This window comes from Budorcas taxicolor, chromosome 21, assembly GCF_023091745.1.
Source record: "Budorcas taxicolor isolate Tak-1 chromosome 21, Takin1.1, whole genome shotgun sequence".
Taxonomy (NCBI): Eukaryota; Metazoa; Chordata; class Mammalia; order Artiodactyla; family Bovidae; genus Budorcas; species Budorcas taxicolor.
The window spans coordinates 70,870,209-70,890,062 of record NC_068930.1 but is presented as its reverse complement, the minus strand read 5'-3'; the positions used below and the strand labels follow the sequence as shown (position 1 = coordinate 70,890,062).

The 19,854-nt window shown below is 50.7% G+C and overlaps 1 protein-coding gene across 1 annotated transcript in view; it reads right to left on the bottom strand.

Annotated features, from left to right (window-relative positions):
- The window catches only part of TECPR2 (tectonin beta-propeller repeat containing 2), a 97,687-nt gene that overhangs the window by 22,809 nt on the left and 55,024 nt on the right, over positions 1 to 19,854 (bottom strand). Inside the window, 5 exon segments of the mRNA XM_052659854.1 lie at positions 11,441 to 11,674; positions 12,986 to 13,075; positions 13,760 to 14,000; positions 16,800 to 16,941; positions 18,157 to 18,337. Of these exon segments, the coding sequence (XP_052515814.1) occupies positions 11,441 to 11,674; positions 12,986 to 13,075; positions 13,760 to 14,000; positions 16,800 to 16,941; positions 18,157 to 18,337 (888 nt within the window).

Here is a 19,854-nt window from a genome sequence, read left to right as displayed (position 1 = left end):
CACAATCGTTAGCAGCAAATTCTGGGTCTGGGGTGAGAGAATTTATTCTTTGCGTAATCTTGATCCTAATCAGAATTCAGTCCAGTTCAGTCACTCAGTCGTGTCTTGACTCTTTGTGACCCCATGGACTGCAGCACGCCAGGCTTCCCTGTCCATCACCAACACCCAGAGTTCACTCAAACTCATGTCCATCGAGTTGGTGATGCCATCCAACCATCTCATCCTCTGTCGTCCCCTTCTCCTCCTGCCCCCAATCCCTCCCAGCATCAGGGTCTTTTCAAATGAGTTAGTTCTTTGCAACAGGTGGCCTAAGTACTAGGAGTTTCAGCTTCAGCATTAATCCTTCCAATTACGATTGACTAATGAAGCCTCCTGGAATCTTCATTTTCCTTTTTACGTTTCTCCTTGTTTATTAAACTAATTTTAAGAGGAAAAGAAGTGGGAGGAGCCTTTAAAGAGAAATTATATTTGATTAAGAGTTTATCTGGGAGAAAGAGCAACAGCCAACAGTCACTGAACCTTGTAACAACCATACCCGGTTATTATTGCCCCAGCTCACACATGAGGCCATCAGGACATGGACATGAAGAGATCTGCCCAAGATTCCAGACAGAAGGTGGCTAAGCCAGGAGGCAAAGGTGCACTGGGGTCTGAACCCAGGCCAGGCCAACTCCTCCCTGTCGGCTGCTCTGACCTTGGGCTCCACACATGCTGAGTGCACAGATCTTACAAGGTCAGCCTCATCACTGCTGACAAGTGAATGTACCCAAGTAACCCGTGTCTTACCCCGTCACGGAACATTTTCATCCCCCAGAAAGTTCCCTCAGGCCTCTTCTGGCCAACACCCTCTGCCCTGAGGCAGCCACTGTTGTCAGTCTGGTCTAGATGTCCAGGGGAACAGGATCAAGGCCCGCGCTCCCCCTGGCCCAGCTTCCTGCACTCAGTGTAATGTTCTGGACGGGACACTCAGCCATTCACCCCTCCTCACTGCTGAGTATATAGTCCGTGCATGTAACAGCTACAGTTAGTGTCTCCTACTGGCAGACACTTCGGTCACTTCCACACTGTGCTACTAGGAGCAAAGCTGCTATCGTCATTCCTGGAGAAGACTTTTTGGTGAACATGTGTTGTTTTTCCTGAATAACACCTAGGACTGGGACTCTGGGCTATGACGTTTATATGTTTAACTTCCAAAGAGGCTGCCAGTACCCCATCTTACACACCCACCTGCAGCCCACACCTCACCAGCAACCACTCTGGGTACCTTTTCATGTCGGCCATCCTAGTAGAAGTAAAGTGGCGTCTTGTCATCGTTTTAATTTGCATGTTCCTGATAACAAGTGATGCTGAGAACCTTTTAATGTGCTTATGGGGGGCACTTCCTCTGTGAAGTATGCATCAAGCCTTTGGCCCGTTTTCCAGGCTGAACGGTTTGGCTTCTTGTGCCTAAGTTAGAGGATGCGTCACTCTGACCGTAAAGCAGGAAGAAGGTGGTGCAGCTAGGCTCTCTGGCGGGGGGCTCTCGGCCACCCCACACAGTAGTCACCTGTGTCAGAGGACAGCCCATGTTATCACCAGATAGTACAGGCACGGATCCTGCAATGGGAAAATCTCACCACATGCACTTAGCTTAAAAATATTAGTCTATTACTACTGGAAAAATTTCCTAAAGATGATGATTTCTCTACACCAAAATGAACTGTATTTTAAAAATCTTTTACAGAGTTAAAATAGACATTCCATGGCTCCAACATTACATATTAAAAGATCTGTAGCAATCCAGATAAAGTATTTCCAGCAGTAAATTACAGAAATAGCTGAGAAACAAATTCTCACTTTAAAATGTTAATTTAAAATGATTCTATGTTGGGATCGTCAACCTGCCCTACTAGGAACTGCTCCTGTGAAGAAAGGTCCATGGTGACAGAAGCACCCTGGGTCAGCACCTCAAAGTGAGCAGCGAGCTCCACCCCTAGTGAGACACAGAGTTCACATGACAAGGTCAGCGTCTTCCAGAACAAGTGTATAAACCTGTGTATAAATGAACTTATTTTGAATGGGAGAGACAGGTCAAAAGAGAAAACATTTAGTCGAGGGCCTTTCTGTGGTGTCCTACCTCCCAGAGGGTCTCCCGGGCTGCCGGGACGCAGTTCTATGGGGTGCAGACAGGTGGCGCCAAACACAGCTCCCCAGCACCCCAGGGCTTGTCACAGCCCCTGGAGTTAAGAGCCCCGCCCCCCACAGGTTCTGGACAATGGGCTGTGAGCGGAAATAGTCCGTCACTCCTGAGCTGAAGCATAAATGAGCTGGCGAGAGGGCCGTCCCTTCAGTGGTCCCTGCTGCGGTGGCCACAGTGCACAGCAGGGGCGCAGTCAGTCACCACCCGCGAGACGACCGGGCGAGAGCCAGCCTCGTGGGAGCAGAGAGCAGCAGGCATGTGTTAAATCGCGGGTATCTGGGGCTTGTTGACTACAACACTAGTCCAGCTAACACAGACACACTGTAATTTTCCTGTTTCGCTTTTCGCTTCCATGTAAAAAAAAAGTTTTAATTACTTTATTCAACAGATCAGACATTTTCCCTTTAAGAGTACTTTTTAAACATATATTTTAGAACAAAAGGTGGCATTTATTTGGTTTTCACTATTTATAAAATTGCTTTTCTGCATAAATTACAGTATAGTCCTATTTGTTACCTAAAGGCATGAACTGACGCTGAATATGTCTTCATTAAATGCTGTGACCAGACAAATTCAATTACAGATTGCGTTAGTTCGCTAAACATTCTAGTGCCTGACACAGGCATATTTACGTGTACTGGGACATGAAATGTTATGAGCACCTTAAATATCTGCTAAACGATGCAACTTTTTTCTAAAAACTAGGCTTGTCACAAATCATAATATTTCATGTTCAGTCTCTGTAACTGAGCTCAACAGCTAAACATTTAGCTGAAGAAGTCTCTCAGTCTAAGAAACGCAAACTGAAACCACAATGAGGCACCACCTCACAGCAGTCAGAATGGCTGTCACTAACAAGTCTGCAAAAAGTAAACACTTAAACACTGGAGATGGGTGTGCAGAAAGGGGCCCTCCTGCACTGTCGGTGGGAACGTCAGCTGGTGCAGCCACTGTGAACAGTATGGAGGTTCCTTAAAAACTAAAAATAGAGGTAACACGATCTAGCGATCCCACTCTTGGGGATGTATCTGGACAAAACTATAATTCCAACAGATACAGGCACCTGTATCTTCACAGCAGCACTATTCGTAATAGCCAAGACATGGAAGCAACCTAAATGTCCATCGATGATGAATGGATAAAGATCTGGGATAATGCCAGTAAGGCCACTTGCAGCAACATGGATACAACTAGAAATTATTATATTAAATGAAGTCAGAAAGAGAAAGACAAATATAATTTTTGTCTATATATATAATATGTACATGTAATAATTATATACTATAATAATTTCACTTATACATGGAATCTAAAACTTGACACAAATTAACTTATTTATGAAACAGAAACAGAATCAGGGACATAGAGAACTGACTGGTGGTTGCCAAGGGGTTGGGGTTAAGGAAGGGATGGATTCAGAGGTTAGGGTTAGTAGATGCTACACTATTACATGTAGAATAATAACAAGGTTCTACTATATAGCACAGGGCACAACAGTCAATATTCTATGATGGACTTTTCTAATATTCATAGAATATTCAACATTCTATGATGGATAAACCATGATGGAAAATAATATATATATGTGTGTGTAGGTATGTATAACCGAATCACTTTGCTGTATAGCAATAATTAATGCAACATTGTAATATGGGAATAGAATCTAAAAAAGGGTGGATAGATGTATAACTGATTTACTTTGCTATAGTTGTTCGCTAGACTTACTTTGCTAAATTTGTTAGTAGCAACTAACACAACACTGTGGATAAACTATACTCCAATAAAAACTAATTGAAAACCTCACAACACTGTAAATCAACTATACCTGAATTTAAAAAGAGAAAAATAATTCTCTTAATCAAATCCCAAAGCAGCGATTTAGTAATGTGTACAAGGACAGAAAAGAGGGATGCTGTATCTTGAAAAAGAAAGACAGAAAAGACAGAAAGCATGTTCATGATTTGATACTTTGCTAAAGTCATTCTGAAAACTGAAATACCTGCTTACACTGTAAGAGGCGGTGACGTTCCAGACTTTAAATGACCTGGTGCTGCCCACGGTCAAGGCCGCCATGAGGTAGCCTGGATCACACTGCTAGCGCTGGGAAGATGGGTTTCTGTTTTTTTGTTTTCAGGGTCAGAACATCCGTAAAGAGGCCAGGACTGAAAGGGAACCAGGTAATAAAGCACATCTCTGAACACCTCTGATAAGCCAGCATCTCCTACCTCACGCCCCGGGCAAGCGGATGATAACGTGGAGCTGGACTAATGAATTATGGTGAAGACATCTTGTACCTGTTACTAGTTTTATTTGTGATGATCAGTAACAAAGAATCAAAACCCATGTTCCAGAATTACTTAGAAATGGAGTTTCAAAGTGATGACAACTTGCCTGACAGTCTAATTTCTGCTGTGGGTGGATATGGCATTGCTCTTCTTTGGAATTGGAATGGCAACTGACCTTTTCCAGTCCTGTGGCCACTGTTGAGTTTTTCAGATTTGCTGACATATTGAGTGCAGCACTTTTAACAGCATCCTTTTTTAGGATTTTAAATAGTTCAACTCGAATTCTATCACCTCCACCAGCTTTGTTCATAGTGCACACACGTATGTGTGCTAAGCCACTTCAGTCGTTTCCAACCCTTTGTGACTCTATAATCTGTAGCCCACCAGGCTCCTCTGTCCATGGGATTCTCCAAGCAAGAATACTGGAGTGGGTATTCTTGCCATGCCCTTCTCTAAGGGATAGTCCCAAGCCAGGAACTGAACCCACATCTCTCAGGCCTCTAGCATTGGCAAGTGGGTTCTTTACCACTAGCTCTACCTGGGAAGCCCTTTGGTCATAGTAATGCTTCCTGAAGCCTGCTTGACTTGACACTCCAGGATGTTGTTGCCTTTTCATTTTGTTGATGGTCCAAAATGTACTCTCTTTCCTGACTTCACTTCTCTGTTCCATTAACTTCTCTGGCTGTTTCTGTTTCTCTTTCTCTGCTGGTCAGTGTGGTCGACAGTGTGTCTCTCCGTCTTCACCAGAAGGTCTCCTGGGCTGCCTTATCCTCTGCTTCCCTCCGCCACTGCCAGGGCCAGAGCTCTGCCCCTCCCGCACACACTCCTGCACACACTCCTGCACACACTCCTGCATGGCCATCACCGCCCCTCGGCTCCGGGGTGCCCCACTCCCGCCACAGCTGCCTGAGCTCTCCTCCTAAAACTCGGCTCAGGACACCACCCGTGCTTGACCTTAAATGGCTCCACAGGCCCTGGAGTCAAGTTTCAGTCTTGGGGTGACACCTGCACCCTGGCGGCCTGGCCAGCTCCGGCTGCCTTTTGAGGGCCTGGTGCAGTGGGGTCCCCAGTGCTGGCCATTGCTGTTACCGTGCCGGGCTCCCCTTTCTCCCTGTGCTCTAGAGCGTCCACCCTGCTCTTGCCTTCCTCAGAGCAATGCCAAAGAAAGTTCACACTATCATACAATTGCACTCATATCACACACTACCAAGGTTATGCTCAAAATCCTTCAAGTTAGGCTTCAGTGATATGTGAACTGAGAACTTCCAGATGTACAAGCTGTGTTTAGAAAAGGGGAACCAGAGACCAAATTGTCAACACCCACTGGATCATGCAGAAAGCAAGGGAATTCCAGAAAAACATCTACTTCTGCTTCACTGACTACACTAAAGCCTTTGACTGTGTGGATCACAACAAACTGTGGAAAATTCTTAGAGATGGGAATACCAGACCACCTTACCTGCTTCTTGAGAAACCTGTATGCAAGACAAGAAGCAATGGTTAGAACAGGACATGGAATGATGGACTGGTGCAAAATAGGAAAAGGAATACGTCAAGGCTGTATATTGTTACCCAGCTTATTTAACTTATACACAGAGTATATCATGAGAAACGCTGGGCTGGATGAAGCACAAGCTGGAATCAAGATTGCCGGGAGAAACATCAATAACCTCAGATATGCAGAATGACACCACCCTTATGGTAGAGAGCGAAGAGGAACTAAAGAGCCTCCTGATAAAGGTAAAAGAGGAGAGCGAAAAAGCTGGCTTAAAACTCAATATTCAAAAAACTAAGATCATGGCAGCTGGTCCCATCACTTCATGGCAAATAGATGGCGAAACAATGGAAACAGTGACAAACTTTATTTTGAGGGGTTCCAATATCTGCAGATGGTGACTGCAGCCATGAAATTAAAAGACACTTGCTCCTTGGAAGAAAAGCTATGACCAACCTAGACAGCATATTAAAAAGCAGAGACATTACTTTGCCAACAAAGGTCTGTCTAGCCAAAGCTATGGTTTTTATAGTAGTCATGTATGGATGTGAGAGTTGGACTATAAAGAAAGCCGAGCACCAAAGAACTGATGCTTTTGAACTGTGGTGTTGGAGAAGACGCTTGAGAGTCCCTTGGATAGCAAGGAGATCCAACCAGTCCTTCCTAAAGGAAATCAGTCCTGAATATTTATTGGAAGGACTGATGGTGAAGCTGAAACTCCAATACTTTGGCCAACTGATGTGAAGAACTGACTCATTGGAAAAGACCCTGATGCTGGGAAAGATTGAAAGGAGGAGCTGAAGGGGATGACAGAGGATGAGATGGTTGGATGGCACTGCCAACCTGATGGACATGAGTTTGAGCAAGGTCCTGGAGTTGGTGATGGATAGGGAAGCCTAACGTGTTGCAGTCCATGGGGTTGCAAAGAGTCAGACACGACTGAGCGACTGAACTGACTGAAGGGGAGAAAGAGGAAGCAGTGACAAACTTTATTTTCTCGGGCTCTAAAATCACTGCGGATGGTGGCTGCAGCCATGAAATTAAAAGACGCTTACTCCTGGGAAGGAGAGCAATCTAATCCTAGACGGCATAATCAAAAGAAGAGAGATCACTCTGCCGACAAAGATTCGCATAGTCAGTTTTTCCAGTAGTCATATATGGATGTGAGAGTTGGACCATAAAGAAAGCTGAGAGCTGAAGAATTAATGCTTTTGAACTGTGGTGTTGGAGAAGACTCTTGAGAGTCCCTTGGACTGCAAGGAGATCCAACCAGTCAATCCTAAAGGAAATGAAGCCTCAATGTTCACTGGAAGGACTGATGCAAAAGCTGAAGCTCCGATACTTTGGCCACCTAATGCAAAGAGCCGACTCATTAGAAAAGACCCTAACGCTGGGAAAGATTGAAGGTTAAAGGAGAAGGAGGCAGCAGAGGATGAGATGGTTAGATAGGATTGCTGACTCAATGGGTATGAATTCAAGCAAACTCTGGGAGATAGGGAAGGACAGGGTAGCCTGGTGTGCCGCAGTCTGTGGGGTCACAAAGAGGTGAACACAACTTAGCGACTGTGCAACAATGATAACTAAATGGGAGATGTTTGTAAATGATGTTTGATGAGTTAATATCCAAACTATATAAATTATTCATGTAACTCAAAATCAGATAAACAATCCAATTTAAAAAAGGGGAGGGGGCCTGAATAGACGTTTTTCCAAAGAAGACATACAGATGGCCAACAGGCACAAGAAAAGATGCTCAACATCAGTAATGATTAGGAAAATGCAAGTCAGAGCCACAATAAGGTATCACCCCTCACACCGATGAGAATGGCTACCATTAAAAAGACACCAGATAACAAATGTTGACAAGAATGTGGAGAAAAGGGGACTCTAGTACTCTGTTGGTGGGAATGTAAACTGGTACAGTCACTGTGGAAAACAGTAATACTCCACAAAAAATTAGAAAGAGAACTATCGTATGGTCTAGCAACTCCACTCCTGGGTATTCATCTGAAAAAAAGAAATGAAAACACTAATTTGGAAAGATATATGCACCTCATCAAGCTGTTCACAGCAGCACGATTCACAACAGCAAGACGTGGAAGCAACCTGAGTGTCCATCAGCATAGGACGGATGAAGATGCGGTGCATACACACGGCGGAGCATCAGCCGTGGGAGAACGGAGCCGCGCCGTCTGCAACAGTGCGGATGGGTCTCCAGAGCGCCGTACTCAGGGAAGCAGCCAAAGACAGACACCATGTGGTTCACTTACAAGTGAAAGTGAAAGTCACTTAGTCATGTCCAACTCTTTGTGACCCCACAGACTATACACAGACCATCGAATTCTCCAGGCTAGAATACTGGAGTGGGTAGCCTTTCCCTTCTCCAGGGGATCTTCCCAACCCAGGGATCAAACCCAGGTCTCCTGCAATGCAGGTGGATTCTTTACCAGCTGAGCTATCAGGGAAGCCCTTAAATGTGGAGTCTAAGTAAGAAAACAAATGTAACAACACAGAAATAGACTCACAGATTCAGAAGACAAACTAGTGGTTACCAGGTGGGGGTGGGGTCGGGGAGGGGGCAAAATAGGTGAAGAGGATTAAGAGGTACAAACTACCAGTTATAAAATAAACTGACTAAAGATGTGATGTGCAACATGGGGAATACAGTCGGTATTTTATAGTTGATAACAACTTTGTATGGTGTGTAATTGAAAAGACCCTGATGCTGGGAAAGATTGAGGGCAGGAGGAGAAGGGGACGACAGAGGATGAGATGGTTGGATGGCATCACTGACTCGACGGACATGGGTTTCGGTGGACTCTGCGGATTGGTGATGGCATGCTGCGGTTCATGGGGTCGCAAAGAGTCAGGCACAACTGAGAGACTGAACTGAAACTATAAAAAGATATTGAATCACTATATTGTACATCTGAAGCTAATATAATACCATAGGATGACTACCAAAAAAAAAAAAAGTGCATTTGGGAAAGAGAAGCTACTGCTGAACAGAATCCTCACAGGCAGAACCACGGGCTTACAAAGCTGTGCTTCCTGTTCCTGCCGTTGAGCACCACCACAGCCAGCTTTTAGAACAACAGTGGAGCATCCCAGGCCAGCCCAGGTGTGCAAGCCAGGCAGCACCCACGGCCTCCGCATTACCACACGCCGTTCACTGCTGTTCAGCAGAGCCGCCTGACGAGCGTCTGCCACAGACACACAGACAAGCACACACCTGATCTCAGAATCTGCATCTCCCACTCTAAATAATAATTCTGGAAACCCTGATTGAAACCTCGCTGTCCCACAGGCTCCACAGCCCAGCCCTGCAGAGAGCCCAACGACAGAGGAGCCAGTAGCCCAAGCAGCCTTTGCCGCCCCCACCCTGGCCCAGCACCCCTCGCGGCTCCCTATACAACCTCCCATTTCCCAACTCTGAACATGCTGCTGCCTTCCTCCAAGATGTTCAGAAGACGGTGAAAGGGTCTTCATCTGTCATCTCAGTATCAGCCAGTAACTCAGGTAAATAAACTCAGAGCTCAGGCAGGATAAAGACCAAAAAAGTGGAGCTTCCTGGAATCACGCCTCCGACCCCACATTCCCCAGCAGCCGTCGCCCCTGCCTGAGAGAGACAGCATTCACACAGGATGCTTCCTTGCAGCCTCCATCTGGGGGGGGACTGTTGTTACTATTACAAAGGTGGGAGCAGAGGCTTCAAGGTGACCCAGAAGCTCGCGCAGGGCCCAGCCCCGCGCACGACTAGCGCGGGCTCCTGCTGCTGTGAGCCCCTGCGTCTTGGCTTGCCCACCTGCATGTGCTGTCTGTGACCCATTCCAGCCCTGGCTGGATTCCAGACACTTCTGCTGACAAGAGGCAGGGCAGCTCCGTGAGCCCCTGCCCTCTACAGGCTGGGAAGGAAGTGCAGCCTGAACTCAGGATGGTCTTGGCAGTGGGCTCCCACTCTTTCAACTGAAACTCAACCCCCGCCACCAAGCTGAGTTTCTTCCCTCGAAGGAATGGCCACCAACTCCAGGGAAACCCAGATGGGCAGCTCCAAGACCTGTGACATGCCAGCGAGTGCGCCACCGTGGGAAGACTGGAACTAGGTGGGAGGCCCAGCAGGGCTGGTTCCACAGTGGAGCCAGGCTTGACAACTGCTCATGCTGTGCTCACAGTGGCCTCTCTACAAAGACGAGCGCTGCTTCTGATTCAGACGGGGCGAGGGCGCAGCCTCCCACTGCTCTCAAGACTGTAGCAAGGACACAAACCTCGTGCTCACCTTTGTACCTCCAGAAACTCCCAAGCTGGCCTGGTTGGGGCTGATGGCAAAAGGCTCAGGCCAGCAGAGTCTGACCCAACCAAAGTGTCCCAGGGAAGGCAGGAGGGCGCCCCACAGCGCAGGCGGGAGCACAGCCAGCACGGCCGCTCCGGTTCTCCCGGGGGTGGCGGCGGTGGCGGCGGGCGAGCGCTCTGCTGGCTAGACCGCGACCCGCCCTGGTGCGGGGCTTAGGTTCAAAACAAGGAGATGCCAAAAGCATAAATAATCTAAATGACCCTGGAGAATTCCTAGCTTTGGAACAAAGCTTGCTTCTTTCGTTGAGAACCAGCCTGCTTCTCCAGCTAAGCTGATTACACTTGGGGGCCTCGTGGACCAAAGAGCGACGGTGCTCCTGCGCATGGCGGGATGGCGAGAGGCCGCCAGCTGGAGGCGCGGCGAGGGCTGCCGCGCGGCGGGAGGCAGACAACGCCCCCTCCTCCTTTCTTGCTTCCTCATCCTTCCTTTTCATTTGTTAAATGAGAACATGTGGTTGAATTCTCAAACGTTAAATGGTTGTAAAATTCAATTCTATCGCCTAACAGAATACTGGTTGTCAGTTCACCGGGTGGGAACCCATCCAGCTGAGAAGTATTCCTAAGGCTCATGCGGGCCCTGGAGTGGCTGGGGGAGCCTCGCCTTCTGACAGCCATGCCTGACTCTGTCCGGAGGATGACCTGAAGGTTCGGCTCACTCTCTTATTTCCCAGAATGGGAATGAATTACTTATAAGCAGCATCAGGCTGCTTAGCTGCCCTGCAGCCCTGGCGGGGACACTCAGAGCATAAGGGGATCCGCACAACCCAGGCAGTGGGGGGAGGAGGGCTGTCCCGGCCGCGGGCCTGGCCCCAGTGCCCAGACCAGACAGGCACCGAGCAGCAGAGACAGCCGCACCGCAGGATGGGCCGGAGCAGCTCTCCTGGCCCCTCTCTGGGACATGCTCCTCCTGGGTTCTGAACCCTGCAACCTGGAGAGGGTGGGGAGGGGAGGCTCCTCATGAGACTCTTAGGAGGCCCGTTAACCCGCAAGAGCGGCTAATCAGCCTCCTGCAATCTAGTGAGCGGCCTCCAAGAAGTCACATGGTTGAACACAGGGACCCCGGGAGGCAGGTCAGGCCTCCCGCCTCCACGCGGCTGAAGGTGGGCGGGCGCGGCAGTGCAGGCGGCCTACCTAGCTGGGAGAGGTCCAGCCGGGCCCAGTGCATGCCCGTGGGGCAGCTGGCGGACAGAGTCCGGATGAACACCTGGCCGAGGCTGTCCAGCGCCCACAGGGCATCTTGGCAGGCGGCGTAGGCCCTCATCTCAGCGTCGGGGGGCAGCTGCACGGTGGACGGGCGGCACTGGGCGTGCTGGGCACTCACACGGCACAGGTCCTTACTGCTCTGGCACAGCCACAGCGAGCTTCCTGCAGAGAGGTCACAGCATCACCATGAGGCCCCGGCTGGGCACGCACCCTTGCTCCCCACTGCGGGGCAGGAGCAGCCAGTACACAGGAAACCAGCCCGACACACTCGGAAGAAACAAAAGAAGTCAGATCTTGGAAGCCCACATCACTGGCTTAGTGGCCTAGACCTTGGATGTTCTACAATGAACTGGGAAGCCTTCATCGTGGTGTGTTGGCCAGGGTCCTGAGGAAGCAAGCTCAGCGACTCCTTGGTAGTACGCCACTGAGGAGCCTCTGCCTGGGTGACAGGAGGGCGGCGGGGTGAGGGTGCTGGAGGAGGCCCAGAACGCCAGGAAGCCTCTTCTCCCTTTCCTCACCCTCAAATTACAAGCTTTCATTCTCTCCATCTATTCAGAGTCCTTGAGGCTCAATTCACTTTAAAATGCAAACCACACTTAGAGAAGTTTTACAATCTCAGTCAGATTATCTAAAACCTGGGGCCAGATAACAGTTTAAAATTAAATTTTTGGGGGGATTTTGAAAACATAAGGTCATGGCCATGCCAGATATCAGCCCTGAGGAGTCAGTTGGTAACCCTCCACCCCGCCACCCCCAACCCAGGCAGTGCAGTGACGCTTCTCTAATGCAGTGTGTCCAGTCATGACCTGCATGATAGATGAGGGCAGGAGGGGCCTCCTGTCAAGTCAGTTTTGAGGCCGCATTCAGGACACCTGTGGTGTTCAGAGCTCTCTCCCTCGGCACTGCGGTCAGACCGTCTGGCGAGGGAGGGTTCTGTTGCACTGACCGAATCCTCCACATTCTGGCGGCTACAGGCTGGACCTCGCTGGCCACTCCCTCTGAACCACAGACTCATGGCATCGTCTCGTTGGACTCGGCACCATCCTGGGCGGATGCTTTGGCCACCAGCAGGGCCACCTGACTGCCCTGAGCTGCAGGAGGGGCCCTGAGTTCTAAGTGGAGCTGGAAGGCGTGCTTGCCAGGGGGACAATGGGTCTGAGGCCAGCAGCGTCTGTAAACGAGGATCACAGGGGAAATGGCCCAGCGCCCGGACACGCCTGGTGCCGACTGGCCTGTGTTATGGCCCCGAGACGTGCTGCTGGAGTACCGGCTGCCAGCCTCAGCAGCCATACTGGAAGCGCCCAGCCATCAGGAGGAGCCTCGCCTCCAGACTCCCTCAGCACCCCACACCAGGCCCTTCTCTCCTGTCCAGCTTCGGGGGCCCTCGCCCATGACACCACCACGACCAGGCTCCCACCCCAACTCGACCACGTCAGACCATGGATTTAACCGTTCAATGGCACCCCAACCCACCTTCCTTGGTGGGGGCAGTGGATGCCAACACGAAGGCCCACTTTGTGGCAGAGGCAGTCCCCCGGGGAACAACATGATTCCAGTAAGTGCCTGGAAAGAATAAGGGAAGACTGTGTTAAAGAAAGAAGAACTTCAGAACGCTTCAGAACTTCAGTTCTAGGCCTCAATTGGTCTTCAAAACCCCTCACAGAGGAGGGGTTCTAGAGGGCCCTTAACGTTGGAGACCCAAGCCAGCACTGCGAGAGCCAGCCCAACAGGCAGAGGTGCAGTCCTGCCTAGGGTGGGGGGAGGCCATCCAGGGGAGACGAGCTGGAGGAGACCCACTGAGCAGGGCTCACTCACAGAAACGAAGGCTCAGCTGGCACGTGAGCACTTACGCCTACGTTTACAGATCTCGCCCGAGCCTCGCGTCTCCCACAGGGCAGTAATTTTCCCTCTTGGAAACAGAATATTCTCTCATTAGACTCTAAGTATGGGAGGAGTTTTCCATGTAAATGGAAACTGCTGACATAAAAACAAGCTCCACGTGCTCTCCTTATATCCTACGACATCCCTAGTGGAAACTGACGACACACCAGGTAGACACTGGTGTCCAAGTTGTAGGAACGACAGACAAAAAAGAGGACACTGATCAAGAGCACAGAGAACGCCTCCATCACACACTTCATACCACTGGCACTAAACGATCCTTTCAAGCGGGGATCTTAGAGCCGTACTTTAAAAGCTAACTCTAAGTGGAGCTGCCCATCAAGCTGACCGAAGTAATTCACCCACCGATGAGACTCCCTCGAGCGACGTGGAATTCGTTCTTGCCCGAGGAGATCCAGACGCCACTGTTGTTGACGCCCAGCAGGCTCGGCTGGCACTGCAGCTGCTGGGACCAGAACGCCGTGCGGAGCCTGTCCGCCACCTTCTCCACGGGCACCTGGGCCGCCGTGGCCACTGAGTGCGTGGCACGGATGACGGTCTGGAACAGGCTGCACTGGTCGAACACCACGTAGTCCGTGACGCTCACCTGGAGGGAGGCAGGCAGGCGCCCTGCTCTCAGTGCAGTCACAAGCGCCTTCTGTACGCGTGCGGCCCGAGAGCTAAGGCCCCGCCCACCTGCACCGCGCTTGTGTGAGGACTGGGGACAGGTGTGGGGACAGCCCCGCAGCTGAGTGCGATTACCCCAGAGGGGTTGATCAGGGGGATGCTAACATCTGCCTTTAGTTCACATACTTTTCTACTGCGTGCACCTCTCACGAGCATGTATTCCTAAATATCACCCTGCCACATCCCGGAAGTCTTTTGTTCTAAATCAGTGAGAAAGGATTATTTTGTTTTGAAATTTAGAAATTTCCAAAGGACAACCGGTATAATACTTAGAATCATAACATGGTTTTTAAAAAGGTAGTGTAGGTAGAGTGATGGAGCAATTCGTGACCTAACAGGAAAATAAACGTGTTAGTCGCTCAGCGGTGTTCGACTCTGCAACCCCATGGACTGTAGCCCACCAGGCTCCTCTGTCCACAGGATTCTTCAAGCAAGAACACTGGGGTGGGGGCTTCCCTGGGGGCTCAGTTGTAAAGAATCAGCCTCCCAGTGCAGGAAGCCTGGTTTTGAGCCCTGATCCAGGAAGAACCTGCATGCCTCAGAGCCAGCTAGGCCCGTGCGCCACAGCTACTGAGCCCGTGCTCTGGAGCCTGGGAGCCGCAACCACTGAGGCCTGCGTGCCAAGAGCCCGCGCTCCACGGCAAGAGAAGCCAGTGCGCAGAGAAACCTGCTCTCTGCGGCAGGAGAAAAGCCAGCGCAGTACTGAAGACCCGGCACGACCAGGGGAATGCTGGCGTGGGCGCCGCGCCTCTCGGGGCCTTCCCGACCCAGGGGCTGAACCCCGTCTCCTGCTCTGCAGGCAGAGGCGCTCCCACCTGAGCCACCAGGAGGCCCTGACCTCACCGGCACCACCAGTGACTACGCCGGAGCAGCAGCACAGACTGGACCTGTCCTGGACGTGCGGAGCACAGCCGGGCTCAGGTTCTAGACCCGCTTCTCTCACTTTCCCGAAAGAGGCCTTTCTCCAGGCTGTCTAAGGAGACCCCTCCTTGCTGGGCAGCTCTGGTTGCTGGAAAGCTCTCTGTCCACCCTGGTGGATTTAATTACAGAGAATGTCACAGCCCCACTCTTAGGACGGCCTTGTGCAGGCCACACTCCGAGGTCATGCACAACAAAATGCTGAGAGACGTGAAATCACTCCCGACAGGGAATCTCACGTGTAATAAACAAAACAGATGCAACAGGAGCAGCTATGAAGTCAGCACTGCACTCCGTGTGGGCGCATGGCCCCTCCTCACGGCGACGGAACCCGGGCTGACTGCGAGTTGCTGTTTGCACTGAGGTTCAAGCAAATGGTGTTTGTTAGCTGCAGAGCCTGTGGCCTCTTTCTCTCTTATGGGCAGAGCGCATGCCAGCTTGGCCAGGCAGACTCTACCAGAGTCCACAGGAGGCTGGCAGAGCCTGGGGACCACTGCCCTTCCTTGTGGGGTACGGCGCCAGGCCACACGGAAAGCCTGGGACACATTCAGTCCTAGCACCCAGGCCTGGCCAATAAGTAGGATGCAAATTAAAAAAAAAAGAACGGTTTAACGGCCAAACATAATGCTGACTCGAGCACTAGAGAGAATCAGTCCTGCAGTGACTAACGCAGCTCTGCTTCCAAATGCCCCAGAGATGACTGTCAAATCCCTCTGAAGATAATGTTCTGAATACTACGATAAAATGGTATCTAGCTTTCTTTAGGCTACTTAAACACAGAATTTTGTACATATACACATTTTGTGTGTGTGTGTGTGTGTGTGTGTGTGTAAAACCATATGATACAGTTACAAATACAGAGTATTTTTGAATCATTTGTGTAACTTTTCAAATAGCACCTTGCACATTAAATCAGAGTCATAGAGCAAACACAACTTCCTCTTCCCCACGCTAATCTGAAAGACCTAAGAGCGGCCGGTGGAAGACCTGCCCTCGACGAGAGGCCTGAGGGGCAGCGCCTGACCCAGTGGGGCCCGCACAGGAAGAGCCGCTGCATGCCCCACGGCGCGAATGCCAGCACGGCCCCACCGCCCTGCTGGGGACTGCGGGCGACACGTTTATGCTCAATGTTGCCAGAGGAGTAAAGAGAGCTTAATTATACCATCCTATTTGTCAGTGTTGACTTTCCTGGGAAAAGTTCTCCTTTTCTTTGTTGAAATACCATTTGTTTACAGGCCTTCTGTACAAGCAGGGACAGTGAGTTTAACTGTGGGTTGGGTTTCTCACGCCTATTATCTAATCTCTTCTCTTAGTACATTCTTTCAGAGTTAAATGTTAGTATTACCTAGGTCTTCAAATGGATGTCACTATGTTTATTTAGCGTGTAATATCAAATTTCTAAATAACACCAAAATTTAAAATAAATAAACAAAGCCGGCATATTTAGGCAAAAAGAGCTTTCCAAGTTACTTTCTGTGAGAAAAGCCCTGACATTCCTAACGTGCTCAGATGGAGACTCAGGGGTGAAGACTCTGCCTGCAGCGTAGGAGATGTGGGTTCGATCCCTGGGTCAAGAGGGCCCCCTGGAGGAGGAGTGGAAACCCACTCCAGTATCCTTGCCTGGAGAACTTCATGGAGTTCACAGGGCTGCGAAGAGTCGGACACGACTGAGCACGCACAGCTCATCAAACAGCAAAAGTGAACACTGTTGGTTTAACCCAAGCTCCCCGAACTCCGTAAGAAAAGGGAGGGGCGCTGCATGGGAGGCGCCCTGGCGCGGACCCTGGAGCTGAACACCTACTTGCCACCAGTGGTCGTCGTCTCCTTGGGGCTTCTTGGAAACGATGCCAGTCCGGAACCACAGGTTTCCTCGGATGTCCAGGGCCCACAGGCTCTGCTGGTCCCCGAGGGTTATACAGACAGGCTCCAAAGCCTGCCGCTCACTGGAAACAAGGACAACAGCGTGGTGTCAGCACCCAGGTTCCTGGCCCCCAGCGTGTCTGGGACACTGACATCAAGTGTCTGGGGGGGGGGGCCCGGTGTGGGACAAGAGATGAGCTCCACCCGCAAGTCCCAAAGAAGGAAGCTTGAGTTCAGAGTTCAATGGCTGTGCAGTCCGCACCGTTCAGACATGTAGCAGGACCTGAGGGACACACTGCAGGCCCAGGACAGTGGGGAACACTCCTTAGAGAAAACGACCCGGGAAGAAGCACAGGCGCCTGAGGGACACCAGGCCTGTGTGGTCCAGCGCCCCACCCCTGCCTCCACCAATTAAGTGAATAGAACCTGCCAGTGCCAGGCTGTGCGGGGCAGCGGCAGCCTGGCAGACCTGCCCTCTCAGCGGACAACACCCTCCCTCTGCCATCCAGTCGTCCCCGCCAGCGTCAGGGATTCGCTGCGGTCCCCCAAGCACAGCGCCTCCCTGACCTCTGCAGGGGAGCCGGGGCACCCCCGTGAGGCATGTCCCTGTCCAGCTCAGGACCATCTACACCAACGGGCGGTGGTTCCCCCAGACGGGAGCTCTGTGAGGCCAGGGCAGGTCACGTTCACACTCTTAGCCCAGCACCACCCCCGGCTCTCAACAGCAGCTCACTCAAGTTTCCTGGGATGCTAAACTCAAACCAAGACTATCCTAACTTTTCTAAGGACTACTGATAATTTCACGCTAGAAAAATGACCTGACAGTAATTCTGCAAGGAAAATTTTGACTGGTAGAAAGCAACCAAATAAACTGCAATTCATGGATAATTTCAGCTGACAAGGAGGATAATAAATGAAAATATTTGGCTTAGTCATCTGAGACTCTAAACAGAAACTTTCTGATGCTGGGCAGTTCTGCAGAAAGACCACCACGAGAGAACTGTGAACATGTGGGACTCAAGGTCACACACAAATGCTGCTCAAGGGTAGAAGCATTTTTAAAACTGAACTCTGACCCAACGTCCAGCCTGCCAGTCAGAGGGAGGCACAGGGTGCCTTCAAGGCCAGGCTGCTGGCATTGACTCTGACAATCCCAGAGAACACCACAACCTTGGAAACCTTCAGGGAACCAGCTCTGCCTGGGAGAGGCTCACATGGGTCCCTTAAGGGGTGTCAAGCTGACAAAGACCAGACAGGGACAAGGAGGACACAGACAGTGTCTGCCCCTGCGTGCATACCTGACAATGTCGCACTTCCAGAGCTCCCCCTCGGGGCAGAAGCTGCTCACTCCCTCTCGGTACAGGAGGGCTCGCTGCTCCGTCAGCGCCCACACCACGCTGTTGCGGGCAGTGACCTGGGACAGCGGGAACGGACAGTCGACCTTCACGGCTCTAGCGCAGGGGCGATCCACGCTGAGACCTGCCGGGGAGGGCGGAAAGACCCCAGAGACACACCTTCAGGATTTCACTCCCCATTCTCATCCTGTTGCTGGCTTATTTTTCTTTCTTGGTATTCTGTTATTATAGCCTTTCCTTTCATAGTAAGTGTTTTCTCTTTTTAAGGTTTAGTCAACCAAAGATGGTTAAATTGTGCTTAAATATAACATCCATCTGAAGTGTTTTTGGATGCCCTTTGGAAACTGGAATAACAACAATTCAGGACCTTCTAGTGTCCCCAAGTAGCTAAACAAGTTCTGAAAGAACACGAAAGCCCAACACAGGAGAGCAGCCAGACCCGAGCCAGGAGGGCCCTGGCCCAGAGCTGGTGCGCAGACACCCTCCGCCCTCAGTGGCCACGGCCCTCGGAGACTCTGCAAGTCCTGTCTCAGGAGTCCTGAGGCCACTCCTAAGGGAGCTGGCAGAGCAGCTGCTACCTGAAGCCCGTACCTGCAGCCTTGGCCTGCAGCCGGGCCTCTGCACTCCCCAACGTGTCCCTACTCATCACTCAGGTGCCCCTCGGCATCACAGTCCTTGGGCTGCACTTCTTCCTCGGACTCAACACGGTGGGAATCACCTACATGACTTCTAACCTTACTAATCCTCAGGCCAAACCCGGAGCCTCTAACCCGGTAGCTCTGGGTGGGTCTGAGTTGGGCTGAAATCACTGCCCAGGTGATTTCTAAGGCCCTCCTCATCCCCAGGCCAGAGTGCCCTCTTTCCCCAGCAGGAATGATATTCAGATGCCTCTGGAAGTTGGACATGCCTGTCTTCCCAGCTATTTTTCACTTTCAAGGAAGCCACGGGAACAGGCTGGAGAGACTGGTGGGCACACGGGCCTGAAGCTGGCAGGGCTGCCCTCCGGGCTGAGGCAGGAGCTGCTGGTACGCTGGCGCCCCACACCCGAGAGCAAGCCAGGTATGGAGGGCTTCCAGTCCCAGAGCTGTCCCTGGCTGACTGTTTCCAACAGAGACGGAAACATCCTCTTGGAAGCAGCAGTATTAAATGGTCAAAAGACTGATCTTTACATAAATCCAACAGGGCCTCTTGACAAGCGAAAAAGAGCTCCTGCCCTGTACTCATTTCCAGGTACTGCTAAACCATGTTGCTTTTGGAAACCCATATCCCATTTTGCTGACAGTACATAAACACTGACTCTCATTACAGTTTATTTTTAATAAACAAGTCCCACTGAGTCTCTTCCAACAGCTAAAGGTTCCCCTCAGGGCAGTTTCCTAGGACAAGATAAACTGCTATTTGGAGCAGATTGTTTCTCGTTGTTTTTTCCTGACCCATGTGTAAATAAGGATATGGAAGCAGGGCTTTGACCGGGCTGAAAAGACTCAGTCATGAGTTAAAGGGAAAAATGATTCTAATGTCATTTCTCTGTTACTCTTTCCTCTTCAGATTTGATACCACAGGAAAAGGAACATGCAATAGTTAGCCCTATAAGATTCAAAATAATTTTATTAATTCCTGCTGTAAATATGTCCTGGGCTG